This window comes from Colias philodice, chromosome 17 (assembly GCF_061535455.1).
Source record: "Colias philodice isolate Cphi_HAF_F1 chromosome 17, ilColPhil1 Martin Lab GWU primary, whole genome shotgun sequence".
NCBI classification, from domain to species: domain Eukaryota; kingdom Metazoa; phylum Arthropoda; class Insecta; order Lepidoptera; family Pieridae; genus Colias; species Colias philodice.
The window spans coordinates 5,014,728-5,034,468 of NC_143102.1; the positions used below are offsets into that span (position 1 = coordinate 5,014,728).

General features: G+C 36.2%; 3 protein-coding genes across 7 annotated transcripts; all 3 read right to left on the bottom strand.

Moving 5' to 3' along the window:
• Window positions 1–919: 919 nt before the first annotated feature.
• Window positions 920–12,323, bottom strand: smo (smoothened, frizzled class receptor). Of its 3 annotated transcripts, none has more exons than XM_089705833.1 (10): window positions 12,182–12,323; window positions 7,222–7,879; window positions 6,898–7,111; window positions 6,583–6,703; window positions 6,312–6,390; window positions 5,943–6,167; window positions 5,108–5,309; window positions 4,411–4,581; window positions 3,362–3,565; window positions 920–2,087 (listed from the first exon to the last, which is right to left on the bottom strand). In XM_089705833.1, exons 2-10 carry the CDS (start codon window positions 7,877–7,879, stop codon window positions 1,679–1,681), a joined length of 2,283 nt encoding a protein of 760 aa, XP_089561959.1. In that variant the 5' UTR covers window positions 12,182–12,323; the 3' UTR covers window positions 920–1,678. The 3 variants fall into 3 exon arrangements, with proteins under 3 accessions (XP_089561959.1, XP_089561958.1, XP_089561957.1); XM_089705832.1 differs by lacking the exon at window positions 12,182–12,323 and adding an exon at window positions 9,126–9,301 and having other exon boundaries at window positions 920–2,072; XM_089705831.1 differs by lacking the exon at window positions 12,182–12,323 and adding an exon at window positions 9,126–9,301.
• Window positions 9,357–12,320, bottom strand: Wdr33 (WD repeat domain 33). Its single transcript, XM_089705829.1, has 2 exons — window positions 12,182–12,320; window positions 9,357–12,105 (listed from the first exon to the last, which is right to left on the bottom strand). Exon 2 carries the CDS (start codon window positions 12,086–12,088, stop codon window positions 9,542–9,544), a length of 2,547 nt encoding a protein of 848 aa, XP_089561955.1. The 5' UTR covers window positions 12,089–12,105; window positions 12,182–12,320; the 3' UTR covers window positions 9,357–9,541.
• An 830-nt stretch (window positions 12,324–13,153) lies between the features above and the next one.
• On the bottom strand, window positions 13,154–19,307 carry LOC149481052 (cytochrome P450 4c3-like). Of its 3 annotated transcripts, none has more exons than XM_089705722.1 (12): window positions 18,935–19,296; window positions 18,343–18,435; window positions 17,741–17,851; window positions 17,013–17,147; window positions 16,797–16,847; window positions 15,529–15,725; window positions 15,387–15,441; window positions 15,124–15,301; window positions 14,782–14,933; window positions 14,358–14,540; window positions 13,999–14,165; window positions 13,154–13,400 (listed from the first exon to the last, which is right to left on the bottom strand). In XM_089705722.1, the coding sequence occupies exons 1-11, from the start codon at window positions 19,089–19,091 to the stop codon at window positions 14,017–14,019; spliced, it is 1,461 nt and encodes a 486-aa protein (XP_089561848.1). In that variant the 5' UTR covers window positions 19,092–19,296; the 3' UTR covers window positions 13,154–13,400; window positions 13,999–14,016. The 3 variants fall into 3 exon arrangements, with proteins under 3 accessions (XP_089561848.1, XP_089561849.1, XP_089561847.1); XM_089705723.1 differs by having other exon boundaries at window positions 13,394–14,165; window positions 18,935–19,072; window positions 19,259–19,307; XM_089705721.1 differs by having other exon boundaries at window positions 13,394–14,165.
• Window positions 19,308–19,741: the final 434 nt, after the last annotated feature.

A 19,741-nucleotide genomic window follows, 5' to 3' on the forward strand; every position in this document is an offset into this window, starting at 1 on the left:
ACGTTTATTTTGTAATAATATTTTCTTAACTGATTGTGGCAAACGCTAACGAAGCCATAGACATTAGCGTACGATCCAATAGAATGAGCGTTCGCAAAGTTGTAATCCACTTGGCTACCTGTCGTATAGCGTATTCGATAAGACGTCAACGTTTGTAGAAAGAGAAACGCTATGAAGCGTATGCCACTTGACTAGGCCCTCTGTTTATTTACTTAGACAAATTCACCAAATTGTACCTACCCCGTAATAATTTAACTTACCTCTTCATTATGTAATTTTGTTATTTTAGAGCTTTTAGTTTAGTTTATAGACATAATATTATGATCAATATTGGGAGAAGCCTCTGGCTCCTGAGACACAGTTTTAAACTAGTTCGGTAGCCGAAGGATTCAATATTTGGACCTGTGCGTCAATAAAGAATTTTATTATTATTATTAACTAGCGGTCCGCCCCGGCTTCGCCCGTGGTACATGTTTACGTTTTCTCTACATAAAAACCATCCTCGTACTTCAAGGAATATAATAAAAAAAGAATTATCGAAATCGGTTCAGCCGTTCTCGAGTTATGCGCTTACCAACACATTTTGCGATTCATTTTTATATATAAGATTATTTACCCCTCAATTTACCCCAGTTACTGTGAGTAGGTAATGACATATTGAGAACGGTCCCCCTTTTTTCAAAAATCTATAGGTATTAGGATAATGGAAAAATAACAAGCCGATGTTACGGATCACAATTATTCGACAATTTTAAAAATCTTACGGCGTTATATTATAGGTAGGGTATTTTACTAAGCATGAGTCGATGTTTTTGGCCTGTGGTGGCCACCTCGGTGCTTTTAAAAGTACGTAGTTGCGTATATTTATTCATCATACAAAAGCAAAAAGGAATCAGGTGAAAAAAAACTATATTGTTCGCAGTAAATATTTATTGTACAAAGTAACTTAATTGGTAATAAAACAATATGTATGTAAAAGTTAAAGCTAGCACAGACTTATAATACATTAATTAATAATAATATAAAATATTAAACGAAATCGTTTAATGCCGCAAAATACAAATATAAATAGTAACTTGCATTTCTGGTTAACCAGCACATCAAGATCATTGGCTTTTGTTAGCGTCACTATGAAATTTATACAAACATGTATCACAACCGGTTTTCACTATTTTTGTAAAATCCAATAAATGCCGTATAAAATGTCAGCTACAAAAATATTCAATCTCAATGCTCCAAATAATTACACTTAGGCTTAAAATTCGCAACGAACAATTAATTAATCAGTCACTGTACAGACTTACACATACTGCCGCTTATGGCACATTTTATATTTACAAAATATGTTTCTTTTTGTCATGGATATTTTATTGTCCAAAATATAAGTAGGAAATTTTTAAACTAGAGATTCAAAGTCAGTCTTAAAATTATAAATCTGATCTTAAAATATGATAGAAATGATTATGGACGATTCTATAAAAATATGTATGAATATTTCGAGTTTCAAATGCATAAACTATCAATAGGATATGTATTTGGTAACAGATACAATCGTTCTTGTATGGTTTGTCGAGATTCTAATACCACCAAAAATATGTACAAGAACTTCTTGAAAAACTAGTCTAAAACGAGATACGAGTCATTTAATATAGCTTTGTACTTAGTCACAATATCACAATCAATCAAAACTGAACTTTACTTCTTCCCGCGATGGGTCATTATTGCCCGCGACCGCTTGCAACCAATAACGACTTATTTGGCTTTCTATCGACGGCGTGCTCTCTTTGCGTGCACTGGCGCGCGTCTTACGTTTTGTTTTGCCGTGTTTAGTTCGACGGCGGCCCACTTTCGTCTTCATTTCTGCGATTTTTACAGACAATTGGCTATCCAAGGAGTTTCTACGAGATTCGACGGACACGTGGCGGAGGCTTATGCTGATTTGTGAGTCTTGAGAGTTTCTGCGGTCGGGCGTGGAACTGAGCGAGTGATGCGTGTGTGCCGGCAGTACTAACGCGTCGCGTCTTCGCACGAACCTCGGCAGATTCGCCGCCCACGACGACGACAGCTCCCCACTGAAACAATTCAAACTATTGTAACTATTAAAATATATTTAACTTTCATTCAAAGTTTTTCAATTATTCGACTATTTTCTTGTTGGATCTAAAATTCATAAAAGTAATGGGCATTTATTAATCATATTAAATCGCTTTCATCAAATTGAAGCGCGCTTAACATATTCAATTTTATAATGTGATTCTTACACGCATTGTATTCCATTTATGGTACATAATGTGACATAAAATTATAAGTGCTTATTATAACGAGATATTTTTATTGTTTCACAATGTTTTCATAACAATATATGCGTGACAAACTGTGCGTATCGGAGCTGTGTTCTAATTAACAATTTTCTTATTATCATTTCATTAAATAATTAATAGTATTAAGTATTTATCGATTTTGCCATAAATCGATACTCATTATTCGATAAATCAACATATTATCAGGTCGATATGAAATCAGCCCTAAGCTTAGATTATTAAAACTATAATTATCATGACATATTGTTAGTCTGTTTACCTTTCATGTTAAGAATGAACTCATTGCGTCGCCGCTACGATCAGTTGTTACTTGCGAGTGCGGGCGTCATATCCATAATATTAAATATACATTTCTAATAATTAAAATTATTATATATAATTATTATTTAGCATGAACCCGATGTCTCTACGCACGCGGGATTAGCTCTTGGTCGAGCGCATCTTCTCCATAATCCTAACTAATCTTTTAAATGTAGTAACGCCTCAACCACTGAACCGATTTGGATGAAATTTAGTGCAAAGATAGTTTGTGCCCTGAGAAGGGTCATAAGATTTTATCCCGGAAATCCCACTGGATCGGGAACTATGCGGTATTTTCTTTGACTACGCGCGCGAAGCTCCAGGAACCTAGTGTTAAATATAGATACATAGTAAAGATGTTACATTATATAGATAATTGGACCTATTTATGCAAAATATATTATATAGATAATAAATATAGAACCAATCAACTTTGGTTCCAGCTTGCATAATGAAAGTTGGCGAAATTGGGTTGGTTCCGCAACTGACATGTAAAAAACTGTACTTACTTAATTTCACAAAAAAAAAGACGGGTTGCACTCCGGGAGTGCCGGCAGAAGTGAAAACTTGGTTATTAACGTTGAGCATGTTTGATATCCATCCGCCTTACGCTTTTTCCATCAGGTCACGTGTCCTGACGCGAGTTTAAGATTTTATACCCAACGCCGCTAAAGAAGTTTTCACTTCAGAATGTGGGTTGGTCCCTGTTTGCATAAATAGGTCCAATTATGAGCAGTTACCTCTCGTGCTTAGCGTCGTCCGGGCAGTCGATGGGCGAGGTGTGGTCGAGGCAGAGCCCCACGGGGTCCTGCCGCGAGCCGCCCAGCGAGATGGACAGGCGGCCGCGCGCCATGAACTCGTTGCGGCGCCGGTACGCGCGCGCGATCAGCTCGTGCTTGCGGGCGCGCCGCGTCATCTCCGCTTCTACGGAGCAACCGCACTTTCTGTGCGAGTGGGGGATGTTAGTGGGATTTAAAAAAAAAATGTTGTGTGGTTTTATGAAACCACGGTAAAAGTGAAACTTTCAGAACACTGCTTTATACCTACTCGGCAGCCGACCGTCACGCGACATGCGCTACACAGACCAAAAAGTTTGAGACGATGTAATAAAAGTTTCACTTTAATAAATAAAAATCGTTTATTCTTTTCATAGCACAGTGTACAATAAGCTTTGATTACAATAATAATTTGAAAGTGAATATGTAGCCAATTTAGAATAAGATTTTATGTACAATTTCAAAAAGCATGTTAAATTGAGCTACTGTTGGTATGTCTTTAAATAAATAAATATGTGGAGAAAGGAAGGTGAAATTCCTCTATTGATAAAGGGATCCTCCAATGGGTGATGTTAGAAAGTTGTATATTACATGCTCTGCTGCGAAAATATGTCGCTTGCGCGATTCAGAGCAACGTGTCGCTACAGATAGACGACTCAATAAGTCGTCATATATTGATGTTTGATGCACATTATTAGTGGAACTTTTTTAAAGTAAATATAGTACAAAGCATATCGCACATGACAAACATGAAAATTGTAATTCGCATTTATTGTGTATAAGATAAAGCAGTAGGTACCATTATAGTAATATAAGTATAGAAAACATGTCAAAAATGAACTTTTGGTCGACCAAACATTTCTTTCCTTTTATAAGTACCATAATAGTAATAAAAGTATAGAAAACATGTCAAAAATGAACTTTTGGTCAGTCAAACATTTCTCTTCTTTTGACAACCCGATTTTTTATTTACTAAAAGTTTTCACACCTTAATATAATCTCAAACAACTTACTTGGCCATATACCGTCTCCAGGCAGCAGCAGCAGCCGGTGTCCAGGTCCAGGAGGCCATCAGCGCGCCGGCAGCGAAGCAGCACAACAGTCTTAATTGTAGTACTGATACTGAGGGACGGGCTCCGTTCCAACACTCGCGCTCGGGCTCCTTTAGCGCTTCCAGACGACAGCTGGAAAGGAAAATAAATATTATAGTTATGAATTTGTTTAAATGAATGAAAATAATGACAACTATGTTGTGATATTTTAAATAAATAAATAAATATTCTGCTCGGAAGTTATGTTTATCTAATAATTAAAATTATTGTTACACCTCTATTATTTAGCATGAACCCGATGCGGTGTCTCTATGCACGCGGGATTAGCTCTTGGTCGAGCGCATCTTCTCCATAATCCTAACTAATATTTTAAATGTAAAAGTAACGCCTCAACCACTGAACCGATTTGGATGAAATTTGGTACAAAGTTGTATGAAATACATTTTAATTTTTATTGAATTAACAAACTAACCTATCAGATCGAAATCTATCGATATAGTGGAATAAGAAAGAAATACATACATGTTTACATTACATTAATAACTTACAAAAAATTGTTAATAAGCATTCAATCAGTTAGTTTTTAATCCTTCGTTATTCAAAACCAAATGTTTAAATATTTCAAGAAGACACTACTACAAGTTTCCAGCATACTCACATAATATTATTCTTGAACGACTCCTTCCACGAGTCCGCATTCCTAAACTCGTACACATGACAGGCGAAAGTGACGCAAATGAAGACCGCTACAAGAGTGGCCGTGAGCGAACACCGTGTTATCGTCTGGCGGATCTTGTTCGCGGCGCGCGGCGATATCACGTCCCTGCTGGATACGCGCACCGCTATTAGTGAGATTACACCTGAAATTTTCGATGGTATTTAAAGTTAAAAAAAAGACGGGTTGCACTCCGGGAGTGCCGGCAGAAGTGAAAACTTGATTATTAACGTTCAGCATGTTTGATATTTTGGAATGGTATTCGTCTTACGCTTTTTCGATCAGGTCACGTGTCCTGACGCGGGTTTAAGATTTTATACCCATTACAGAAAAAGTGCTCAACGCCGCTAAAGAAGTTTTCACTTCGAAAATTAACGATATTTTCTATCACAGGCAATTTAGATAATTATTATGAATTATTTTGTTAATCTCACAGACCATTGAAGATTTACGTAATAAGGAGTATAGTTGACCACAAAAACTTGAGAGGTGTCAAGGGACACCCAGATGGAACGAAGTTCCTTTCTATGAGAGAGACAAAGAGAGAAACACGAGCATACTGCACAGCTTACAATTAAAGAAAAATTGTGTTACAACTTTAAACGCGCGATAAGAAACTTTGTTCCAAAATACTAAATAATAAAATAATAATACATAATATTTAATTAACGCAAAACTATTATTCATTTATAATTAAAAAATCGTTACACTTTTAAAAAAATATTTAAAGTTTTAATATGGGAAAATTTGTTCATTCGTGAAAGTTGTTGAAACACACCTCTAAGCAGAAAGTATCCTCCCAACACCAAAACCACGGACAGAGGCACCAACAGCAACGCAGCCCGCATTGGATGGTTCACGTAACCGACAAAACATACACCGGTTATACTGCTACCATCTACTTCGCCGAATGCCATGGTAGTGATGGTTAGAATGAGCGGTAAAGACCAAGCCACTAGGTGGAAATATGCCGCTTTTTTGTCTATTCTGTCTTGGATTTTGCCTGAAAATAGAAATAAAATGTAATCTTTTTAGTTTTCTGAAATAGTAAGTAGTTTTGAAGAATAAAGTGAAAATAGTATCAAAATGTTATAATAAAACAAATTTTTGAACTTTTAACATGTAGGTATCTATAAAATATATTTACCTAATGCTCGAAAGCTCATATGCCACGCGTAAGTAAATATCACGAACCACACACAAGCTGCCATCATGAAATAATATACCTGAAACAAGAAACAATATGTTTTGAAGCAATACAATTAAATAATACAGAAAGCAGTAGGTTTTCATTTTTTTATAAAAATTACAGTATTCAAAATGCAATATTTATGATCAATGTGTTCCGAGTTAAAATTGGTGAATATAAAAACAATGGAACAAAAATAAATATTCCTTAACAGACAATAAGTTCTTACCAATACAAATACCACAACGCAAGATAGATTCTCCTCAGCAGACGGCTCTCCTTGACGCCGCGTGCCATCTTTTGAGCAAACTATGTCGTCACGGGACCCAACGCCGAATTGCACCAACCACCTAAATAGATACATTTATTTTTTATTAGACAAGAAATTAATTTTCTAACATGATAATTGTATTCCTTTAAAGTAGGTAGAAACTTTATATTAGACATATATACATATTTATATAAATAGTTGACCATAATTAAAACTGAATGCAATTTATTTGGAAATTTTGCATTCACAAGTTCCAAGTTACAATATATTTACCCCATGGACGCAACAGCGAAACACACGTTGATGTAAAATATAACTAGGGCAGGATATTTATTAGCACTACGCCAATCTATGAGGAAAGTGGCGACGGTCAGCAGGTTCAGGGCGAGGCATACAGACGCACCCCACGCTACCAGCCGGTGTATTTGTTGGTGTTCGTCTTCCGTGTACAGGGGATCCCTGCACGGCAAACCACATCCTGATATACCTGGAATGAAAGACATAATATTTATAACTGAAGAAAGGATAGTATCCTTTATATTCATTGCAAAAACAGTATTTTAGTAACAGACCAAATTCTGCAGCATATAAACATACCTTCATAAAAATGCATGTGTTTGTCCGTATGTATAAGTGGCGCGAGGCATTTGCCAGTTGTGTTAAACTTCATTTCTCTAGCTGCATTATCACATCTTGGCGGAAATAACGTAGCGTTGCATTTTAAAAAGGACGGAAAATATGAGGTATTGTATAATATTGCGCATGGTTCCATAGTGATCTTGCACATTTCATAAGAAGGCAAGTAAACCATGTCGTGACCGTTAATTTTCTCACAATTTGGCATAAAGGTTGCACACAACAATGGTTGTATAACGGCCCAGCACTTTGGTACATTTATAAGTTCTCTATACAGTTCTAGCTGGTTTTGTATTTTGTACTGTGTGTCATAAAATGTTAGGCGGATGCTCGTTTTATTATATGGCAGTTTTACACCCAAACAAGTTGTTCTGTTGAGAGGTTCACATCGAGATTTTCGCACACAGCTGTCGAGTTTGATTTCCCTCTCTGGAAACCATTGTGTGCCTTTCTCTGGTTTAATAAGTCTATAATTTGGTGTGCCTTCAATAGGTTCTAGACGCACTGTGCTGTTTTCCATTAAGTCTGCTAAACCATTTTTATCGCTCCCGCTGTCGTATTGACTTGCCGCACATATTGATATAGTTATAAAGCAGGCAAGCCATTTCACCGCTTCCATCTGAAACAACGGAGAAGTCTTTAGTGTCGCTGCCTAGAAAAATTAGAGGGGTAAAAACAAAAAATATTAAAAATGTAAATTAAAACTACATTTTATTTCTCAATGTTTCTTTATTCACATGGGAGAGGGCAATAAATGAAACCCTTTGAAATTTTATCAATTTATTTCTACATTTTTCATCAATTTCTTAAGATTACTATGTGGGTATATTAATAAAAAATCTTTTTTTGAAACAATTCAAGAGCGGAAAGGTTAGGGTGGGGGAATACAGTCAGTAAATGGACTACAGATCCATGAAAATTATCACACATTTAAAGACAATTCCTCATTAAATATATGTATATATGTGTGAAAGTTTTGGTTATCAACATCCGTATATTTTTTTTCATGAACAAGTGACAAATCCTTCGTATCTTTTAATTTGATGATAATAAAATGGCATATTATGTTATAAATTTATTGCAATATTTTTTTGTTGTTGAGGATGTTTCTTTGTTATGAAAACAAAGGTTATAATTACTTAATAATTACCCAACCAAAATATAATTATGTACTTACTTCAAGCATATTTATCCCAGTAAAAGCACATATAAATTATAGTATAGTATGCAGTTTGCATTGTGCATACAGCACACCAATAATATATTATAGGGTAGTATTTAAACGAGTGACTGTAAATTAAAGTTTTAGCTGACAAAAAATTTTTATTGGGGTTACAGAATTACTAAGTGAGCGACTGACTGCAAGCCACGTAATATCAATAGAACAGCGACTAACTTACATTATTGTGAGTTACTCAAAATGAGCATAATATTTCAGCGACCTCATATTTGTTTGAATGACAATGTTACATCCTGCATTTTTTTCATTTATGGGACAAATAGATGGGACAATAGTTTATTTGTCGCTTACTCAAATTCACACCGCTCAAGTCATTAAAACAGTATCCCATAATCAGTCACTCAGCTATTTTTTAGTCACTCGTTTTATTATAGCCCTAATATAAATCACACATACAATAAAGTAAATACATAACTGATTCAGAATAAAATACTATGTTATACTGACTATTTCTGGTGAGGAGGACAAAGGATGCTCTTGATTGTTTCTTTGTATAATTTATTTTCATTTATTGTTTCTTTATTGCATATTCTTTCATACTTTATTATTCTTATAATTTGTGGCATGGGGTACTTTTATTGTTTATTATCTTTATTGACATAATCAAAAAATTCTCAGGTCTTACTATAAACATGATGAAATTTCTTCTGGTCATTCCTGATGATTGAAGCTTCGCCAGTCTTCAGTTTGAAGCATAGCACTTGTAGGGCCACATCCAAAATTGTATTACCTGCTTGTAAAAAAATTATAAATGTAAGTCAAAGACCAATATTAAAATAAATCACAAACAGAACTGATTAACTCACCATGTTCCAAAACAAAAGGTAACCCTGTGGATAAATTTAAAGATTTTTTTTTTGATGACATAATAGAAGTTTATTATGTTTCTAATGTATTCGAAATAGTAATACAAGCTGTAAAAATTATATACAACCTTTTTATCCATTCTTCATCACTATTTATTCGCACTTACACTCAAGTTCAATAACAAAATTAAAGTCTTTGAAGCATGCATTTGAGATGACAATTTAAGAGTGATAACTAATTGGGTTGTTTCCCACCCCTTCTAAAGGATCGATTAGCCCCACCACCTCTTCGTCCCCAATTTGAGCCACGTTGTCCCATGCCCCTGCCGCGCATCCCTCTCGCACCAAATCCATTAATACCTCTCCCCCTTCCTCTGTCTTGCCCTCTCCCTCTATCTTGCCCTCTACCGCGTCCCCTCCCTTGGTCTTGGATTCTACCTCTAAAACCACCACTCCACCTCTGATTTTGCCTATAGCTCTCATCATTATCTCCATCCTCATTATAATTTTCCTCATCATAACTCTGATCTTCATCATTGTAATCATCATTCTCTTGGTTGTATGACTGATTACTATCGTAGCTTGAATCAAATTGACCTTTATTATATCCATTATCTGGGAATGGTGGACGAGGAGGCATATTACCCATAGGTGGCATATTTACCATAGGAGGCATGTTGCCCATGGGATGCATGGGAGGCATATTGCCCATGTGTGGTGGAGGCATATGCATTGGTCCAAGGTGCATTGGAGGGGCCATAGGTGGTCTCATTCCCATATTCATTGGGGGTCCCATCATAGGTGGCATGTTGGTCATTGGCATATTACTTCTGTCAGGACCATTTTCATAATTGTTATAATTTTCTTGACTATTTTGATCACTAGTGTCCATATCATTGTCATAATACTGATCTTCTTCATAATCTTCTTTTTCCTTATTTTCTTCTTCCGTTGATTCAGTTTCATTATCATTTGTGGGATACTCAAATGGAGTGAAATTCTCTTCATCTGCATCATCTTCTAAGTGCGGCATCATATCTTGCAGATCTTCTAATTCCCCAGTAGCAATATACTTTTTTAAAGCTACTGGCCCATCTGAAATAGCTTTTTCTAGTTTTGATCCAGGTTCTACGGGAATAAGTTTGCCATAAATAAAAATTGCCGTTGGTTGAATTTGTTGAAGGGGTACAGCACCCGGGACAGACTCTACAAGTGCTTGGGTTAAAGCCTCTGTAGCTGCATCATCTATTGTTGGTCCGTGATTCCACTGTGCTTGGAAATTTCTTGGTATAGGCTTACTGTAAGGAACCTTTTTCACCTTCTTTTCAAAATCCATGGGGATCAAGGTAGTGTCTAAATCCAAACCAGGAATGACTTTGTCAGTATCAGTTGAAAATATTTCCACTTTATCTTCAGGTCCCATTCCAGGTATTGCTCCCGGTTCATCCAATTCATTGTCATCTTGTACTCCAGGTGGTAATGTATTCAAGTTATACTTATCCCTCATTTGATCTCCTGGTCGGTTACGAGTCCAGAATTTACATGTATGATCATTGGATCCAGAACATAAAATGTGACCTAAGGGATGCCATGCCATTGTCCACACAATTGATTCATGGGCTCCTTCAATACAGCCCACTTCTTTATCAGTGCCAACATTCCAAAACAGAATAGCACCATCAGAGCCTCCGGAACAGAACAATCCTTCATGTGTAGGGTGCCAAACAACACTTGAAGCTTCTTTTTTATGTCCCCTGAATATTTGTAATTCTGTTCCAAGTTTTCTTATATCAAATAATTTTAGTAAATGATCTCTTGAGGCAGTGATCAACCAATTACCATTTTCATTCCATTTTAAATCCATCACAGTTGACTTATGAGCATGAAGTGTACAGAGTGCTGTCCCAGACTTGGGATCCCACAGTTTTATAGGCTGTTGGTTATCTTTGCTACCAGATACAATTAATGCTTTTGTTGGGTGCCATTGAACACATTTCACATCAGCTCCGTGTCCACGCAGAATTCTTTCTTCTTGACACCGGTAAAAGTCAAATATACGTAATGTACCATCATCTGAACATGTAACAATTTTGGAATCACTGGGACTGAAACTAATACCTCTAACTGCTTCTTTATGTGCTTGATACATCTTTACATTGTTCATGTTGCTTTGCCAGTATTTAATAAAACCAGAGTGGTCACCAGTTACCATCCAGCCTTCCCCGTGTGACCATACCATTGACCTAACAGGTGAATCATGAGCTTGTAATATTGTTTCAAAATTGAATGTCAAACCGTTCCAGAGAGTAAACTCTCCGGATGAAGCCCCAGTTATTAATCTACGACCTTCAGGTGTCCAAGCTACTGCAAAAATTGGACATCTCATTTTATTTGTTGCTGTTTTAACAAAACGGGTTGTAACTGCATTAATAGGATTATCTGGATAAGATGGTGGGGGTAAGAGATCAGGTGTGTACATAGCATCGGGCTGTAACGCATGTCTGTCCCTCCAATCTCTTTGCCAAACGCGACTTTCTAGGGCCTTAATAATAGAAGAGTTATAATCTACAGTTTTACGCATGACTGATTTTCTTAAACGTTTACCATCGAAATCATCTTGTGACATGTTCAAAGGACCTTGAGGGGGAAATCTCATCTGATAGTGGAACGGTCTAAAATTATGGCGAATATTGTTACGGCCCGGTGGACCCATGGGCGGTCCCATGTTTCCCATGCCAGGCGGAGGCATCGCCATATTCGGCGGCGGGTGTCCAAAATCCATGTTTATAGCTTCGATACCTAATTAGAGAAATTTCCTGGTTACATGTTAGGTATTTCATACAAGATGTTTGAAATTCAGTAAGCAAAATCTTACCTTATATCAAAAAGCAACGCGTAACATTATATTATACACAACAGCTTCGAGACGTCACTTCACTTTATACTTCTCTTCTATTTCTTACATTAAGGCAGGATAAAATACCACATGAATTGGATATACGAAATAAATTCACGCTTTAACCTAAACAAAATAAAAAAACGGAATGCTACCGAAATCCAAACGTCCAACAAATCACACCAGCCATGTTTTGTTGCATAGATGATAGATTACAGAATACAGAGTAAATAAACATAGATAAAATATAGGTACATAAGGAAATAACATACTAACCATAGATTATAACCATTCATGTATATTCACCTTAATATTCACATAATGCTAGGCGTCCATTAGAGACGGATCGGGGCGGGTCGCATCGCAACGGGCCGTCTCTAATGGACGCGCTGTTTGCTCCTGCGTCCAGGTGGACGGGGCGCAGCGGATCCGCCTAGGCGGATTTTATCTAACAGACGCTCGCCGCTCACAACCGCCTGCCTGCGTCCACTAGACGGGTCGGGGCGGGCCGGGCCGCAGCGCACCGCCGGCAGAAATCCGCCTGCGAAGCGATATCCGCCAATGCGTTGCGGCCCGCCCCGACCCGATCCGTCGCTAATGGACGATGTTTCATACAAAACATAGGCCGGCGTATTCTTGCGTTGCGATGCGGCCCGGCCCGATCCGCCTAGTGGACGCCTAGCATAATATACTAGTACTATGTATTAACTACTTAGTACTTAACTTTTGTAGGATAAGAATGGTAGTTAGGGATAGGGTGACCATGAATTTTGTTTAACTATGCACCATTTCACGAATTATGTAGCGGTAAAAAAAGTTGAATTTAGACTTCTAAAATCTAAGTGTCAATAGCTTTACCGCGGCAGTCCCCGAGTGCCACACCTCTTTTTTTGTGTGCAAGGTATGAAATAAAACTGAATAAAACACATTTCAATCCTATGGGTATCTTTTATTCATAACAGTTTTTTTTATTATTTTACATACGTACAATTGTACACTACATAAACATTTTCCACAATCCAGTTAACCAGTGAAATTTAGAAATAAATCGCTGATTATTATTATTTTAATAATAAATTTTTTCCATGAATGTGCTGCCACTTAACTTATTATTAAATTTATCTTATGTAAAAGATGAGGAGGTTGGCGATATAGAAAATTTAAATTACACATAATAAATGCAACAAATCAATTTAGGGTACGCGCAGACAGAGAGCGTTCTGCGTTCCGCGTTCTGCGTTCTGCGTTCCGCGTTCTTTGTAATGTGAAGGATCTATAGCGCCGGCGCACACAGAACGCAGTTAGACCGCGGCGGTCATTCGGAACGCTTGCGTTCTCGCGTTCTCTGTACAGAATTACAAAGAACTCGCGTTCTCGCTATGGCTGGTCCGTCTTCTCCAATTGGTATCTTGTTTTTCTATTTCAGATTTTACATAGTCATGTAACTCATTGAAGCTATTTATTGACATTCGAAAATAAATATAAAATCTCTCTTCATCTTGAAGCAGCTCAGGGATAAGAATACTAAATTCTCCCATATCATCTCGTTTCGTGTTGATAGGGTATACCCAACATTTTCTACTTTTTTTTGACTCCTCTAGACTCCACAAAAGCAAGGCTTCATCTTCGGAAGATGAACTTTCGAGAGACATGTTTCACGTGCGGAGAGTCTCGAAATAGAACGCAAATATCTTGAACGTGCTCCTGTGTGCGCTAGAACGCAGAACGCAGAACTGACGAACGCAGAACGCAGAACGCGGAACGCAGAACGCTGTATGTCTGCGCGTAGCCTTAAGTAATTATATTTTGAATTCCTATCGTTTTTCTAAAGTAATAAGGTGGCCTGAAACCGGCATAAGCAGTATTTCAATCTTTAGGCGTCCGCATTCTTGAGACGACACTTTGTAAGATCTTAGTACATTTGCTATGATGCTCTTCATCGCCAACATGCCGAAATGTCGACCTGAAAAAACGATAAGTTATTTTTACAGAAATTTTTATGTGTGGTAAGTACTTAATTGGTACATAAATTTTTTTGGGACAGGAAAAAAAGGGAATCGATCTCTAAAATAAACTCTAAAATATGTAGACATCCGGAAAAGCCTAGTTGACTATTATTGAGCTAAAATCTAAACTCAGCTATAGATTAACTCACCAATACAATTTCTTATGCCATAGCTGAAAGGTAAGTACGAACATGGGTGTCGGTGAGCGCTATTTTCTGGTAGAAATCTATCAGGATTAAAGCAATCTGCATCGGAGCCCCAAATTTTCTCCGACCGATGTAATACGAAGGGCAGGATAGCGCATCCTACACCCGCTGGTACGGTACAGGTAGCTGAAAGAAACATATTTATTTACTTCTATAAAAATAAAATAATATATCCACACACTTGACTTTGAATCGAAGAAAAAATTGAAGCACATTTGAATAAAAGTATACAAGTTTCAGAGTATTATAGAGTTATATTAAATTCAATTTTACATTAAAAACAAATTTATAAAAGAATATTATGATAAGTTGGTATGTATTTAGAAGCATTCCGCAAGTTTACAATGTGTTTTTGCCTGATACTTACAAAGTTTAAGTTCTTTTTGCGTCTTCCTTGCAATAATTGGGACAACGGTGTAGAGCCGCATCGTCTCCTTGATAACTCGTTCCAAATATTCCATTTTACTTAAATCTTCTTTGGTTGGTGCCCGCATTGAATCTCCGAAAATATCTTTAAGCCTAAAAGATTTATCAATTATTATTAACCTATTTTAAAATCGCAAATGAAAGCTCTATGTATTTAACGCCCCTGCCAACTTAAAGAAAAAAAAGAAAATTAAACTAGGAACCTTACTAACTATAAGTCTTTTTAATTTGAAATAGCATATCAACATCATAATAAATAATAAAAAAATGAAAATTTACGTACTCCTCATAAACTTTATTCTGTTCTTCATAATGGCTTCCCAGCAGTAGAAGTGTGTAGCTTATTACCAATGCAGTAGTATCATTTCCCGCTATTGTTATTGAATCGATATGTTCTCTTAATTGTTCATCCGTAAAATTTGGATTTCTCTCCAGTAAGAGTTCCAGAAGATCTCTGCGCTCTTAGAAAAAAAATTGAAAAATAATAGGCATTTGCAATTACATTTATCGAGTTATCACAATCAAAACTCAAATGAAGTATCGTACCTTTTGTAATATTTTCACCATGGGCTTCAAAAGCAATTCGTTTATTACTAACAACCTGTAACAAATCAAATAATTTAATCAAAGATTTATCATAACTAGATGCTGAGCTGAACGTGTACAAAATAAGATTTAGTTTATTTACCTCATCTGTAAATTTATGTGTGAGAGCTATATTTTCCTTCTGTATACTGGAATATGAAGTCAGATTGAATAGTGCATCTGGCTGCAACCAGGCTTTAAACAGACGCATGTTTATTATAGACATGACTAAGTTTCTTGACCGAAGGTAAGGCGTGTCAGGATTATGCTGCACGTCCATTTTCTCGCCCATTGCCGTTTCTGTAAAATATTATTGAATAAAAGGATTTGGTTCAACAAAATAAAATTCGCGGAAAAGATAAAAAAATCGTTCTTTACCTACTAAAAATAAAAATAAATAATTGCGAAGTGTTTCCAGGAGATTTACCTAATTGTTTAGAATAAGTTAACAATTTTCCTGTTAATAAGCCTTTAGATTATAAAATAATAACCAAGTTGCTTGAAACCAGGCAAATGATAAATTTTCTTTTTACTTGACTTCCTCATATTAATAATTATTTACCCTGCATATTGCAATAAGTACTTCAAATAGTAGGTAATGTCGAGTATCTACTCTACATAATATGATCTAAACGGACTTTGCAGCAACCAACTTCACGTCTACTAGGTACATAAATATAGTCAAGGTGAGTATCGACTTCGCGCTCCAAGAGATCGAACATTGGCGCGCGCTCCAGCCGCGTGAAATGGATACCAGTTTGGAACGCGCGCCAAAATGTTCGTTGGAGCGGTCGAACGCGGAGCGGTCCGTTCCGTCGGGTGTCGGTTTTTTACCGCGCATCAAACGTGGCGCGCGCGCCAATGGAGACGGGTGTCGTATTTTTTGTGTTTGTTGCGCTCCGAGTAATAATTATGGATAACCAAAGTTGCCGTAAATTAATTCAGCTATGTATATGGTACGAAATAGGTTTGTGGAACAGTAAAATTTCTTCGTATCATAATAAATCGCTTAGAGAAGATACTTGGAGAGAAATCAGTAGTGAAATGGGAGTCCCTGTACCGGAGTTAAAGAAAAAAATGCTGCTGGTGCTCGTACACGACTAGCTTCCGCCTTCCATGATGAACGGTCAAACACTGGAACAGTTGCCACGCGCGCCAGGCGCGCTTAGTTGATATACTTCAATTATTTGGAACGCGCTCCGCAGAACGCACTCTCGGCGCGGTCATTCATGGCGCGCGCGCCAGGAGCGCGAAGTCGATACCCAGCTTTACGAACACCCTGTTAGAAGCATAATTTCTCACTAGACTTGACCAAAAATAGGTGAAATCAGGTGAAATATGAGAAAAAAAATACAAACAAAAATTCCTTACCGAAAACAATATCCAGCATACATGATGTAACATATTTGTAGACATCAAACTCAGCCCCCCTATGCAAGTGGCTTTCTGTTAGCGTAGCGTTCAATAGAATAGACTACGAATGTATGAGATTGACGTAAGACGTATCTACAGCTTACGTCAATCTCATACATTCGTAGTCTATTCTATTGAACGCTACGCTAACAGAAAGCCACTTGCATAGGGGGGCAGGTTTATTTACTTTTTCCTTCATTTGTTTCACAAGTATAGTGCCTTGTTCTCCGAACACATTGATGTAATCTTCTATTATACGATTGTGAAATATTGGCAATAGGAGCTTACGGTGCACTTTCCATAAGTCAACTAAAAATAATTTAGATAAAAATACAGATATAAATATTATTGGTACCTAAACTACAATTTAAAATTATTATCTCTAAATTTTATGAGGACGAGCGATACGAATCGTAGACTATCCTGAATCTACCGAACTATGCATTTTTGTGGTACATAGGTACTTTACTAAGAAACTATAACATTCCCAGGTTTGGCCAGTTTCCATCAGTTTAGTTTATTTTTTTCAATCATCTAGTTGCGCTATTAATCTTTAACATAAAATGAATAGAAATGTTTTTTAATGAATTATTTAACGAAGCTTTTACTTAAACGAACGTTATTTAAAATTTCAAGGTAGACATTTTCTCGGGACGTACAAAAGCACCACTTAGGAATTGTTATAATTATAATTATATACTTAGTGTGCGACTAAATATTTCGTAGATACTCGTTGGTTTGTTAATTCGTTAAATTTCGTTTCAACATCACTTAAGCCTGCCCTTAGCAAGTCCTTAAGCCTTCCCTTATGTAAGTTAGCTAACTATAGCTCTCCATTCGGGAGACTTTCGTTCAGCAGTTGATGTCCCATGGCTAAAATCACAACATCGATATTGACATACCTGGGGCGACAAATAGTCCATTTCCAAGCCAATCTTGCAAAAACTTATATGAAGAGTCCTTTTGAAGACAATTTTCCAATATTTTTTGTATGTCATCAGGGTTGAAAGTCACTAGAAGAAAAAGACTCTACATTATTACATATATACGTATTTTTTGTATGAATCTTATAAATGGATTAACTACTGAAATCTGATTTACTGAAGAGACTGAAGCTATGTTATTTCTGTGTTACATGTAGACGACATATAAATAGATTTGTCAAAAAGTTATCCCGGGCGGAGCCGGGCCGATCAGCTTGTATTAGTAAAGTAGCGTAGCTTGTAGTAGTAGGTACATAAAGTTCATATAAATCACTTGCGGATGGAAACTATTTTCACGTCATACACCAGTGGTCTTTGTAACAAATAACAAATATTTGTTTTTCGCACATAGATCGTGCGTATGGTCGTAATATAACGATTAAACATCACGCACAATACACATACAAACATAGCTAGCCATCTTTATATGGTATTAAAATACAAGTTACAGATATAAGGAAATAAAGTACTTGCAAAGTATATTATGGCGTTAATTCTATAACAAAAATTAAAATCCATACCTATATAGAGTGAAGGTCCCACCCAAACTTTGTTTACATTGTAAGGAGAATCATTCAAAAGGCTCGCGAGTTGACGAATATTTCCCAACAATTCTGAAAGAAAAACATATTTTGTTTTGTAACTAAGTACTTGATTAAACATTCTTGCTTATAAGTATGTATAATGAATGTGAGCGATTTCACGATACGATTTCTATATCTGAAAGAATACGAGGCTAGAGATATAGGCTATAGGCCATAGGCTATAGGCCATAGGCTACTTTTTAACACGGTAAAACATTTCCATTTACGTGGACCGAATTTACGTAGACTACGCGGGCGAAGCCGTAGTCGAAAAGCTCTTATTTCTATAATAATTAAAAACCATGCCTATAAATGTTTATTAAAATACTACAAAATTCTTTATGAATAATAGTCTCCTTTTTCCCCTCTAGCTAATTTCAAAAATGTAACGTGTCGTATCGCTCATTTTTTTCAGCCTATTGAATTTCTCGATTTACTTATTTATTATTTAGGGCGTCAAGCCATTTCATTAAACAGTTGTTTAGTACCTAAGGATTATCTCAATAATAAATTTTAAGTAAATGCTTACTCTCTGGTCCGCCAATAAACCAATGCGTATGGCCGAGTAACGGTAAACTACCGACTTCCGGTAGCTTTGCGGAAAACTCATACAGAGGTCGTCTCATTCGACGAAAATTAAAATAATAAATAACACATGTAAAACACACTAATAAGATAATATACATTTTCGATTTAGTTTGTCACTTTTTCAATAATTGATAAACTGTCCCACGTATTATAATTGATGAAATTTTTTATCAATAGTAGACTTAAATAATTAAATAAAATAAATAAAAAATATTGATTGATTAGAAATTGTTGAAAACAAATTATTGATTTTAGTATACTGTACTTTGCTGAATAAATTGAAGTACCTATGTAGGTACGTTACAAAATCAGCGACACTACTAAAAAAAACATGAAAACGCAAAAGGTTTTATATAAACATCTCGATGTAAAGTTTATTTACCTAGAACCTAGTTGGGACATCACTAACGAATTAAGCCAATAAATTGACGTGATTTATTTCCTATAGTTTTTTAAATTACTCCCAGTATTATATCCCACATTGTATACGTACCTTTTTGATATAAATTAGAACAAGATCAATGATCATAAATCATTATTTATTTGTATTTTAACTGAAGAAACTGTGTTACATTACTTAAATTATTTAGACATTTATAGCCTCTAGTATGTGCATATGAGTATGTAAATTTAATAAAATATCACTGATGTGCCTGTATTATATTGAATCGACGGCCGAAGGTGCTAAACTTTTGTCAAATTGATTTGTTAGCAGATCATCAAATTAGCGGAATTAAACGAATGCATA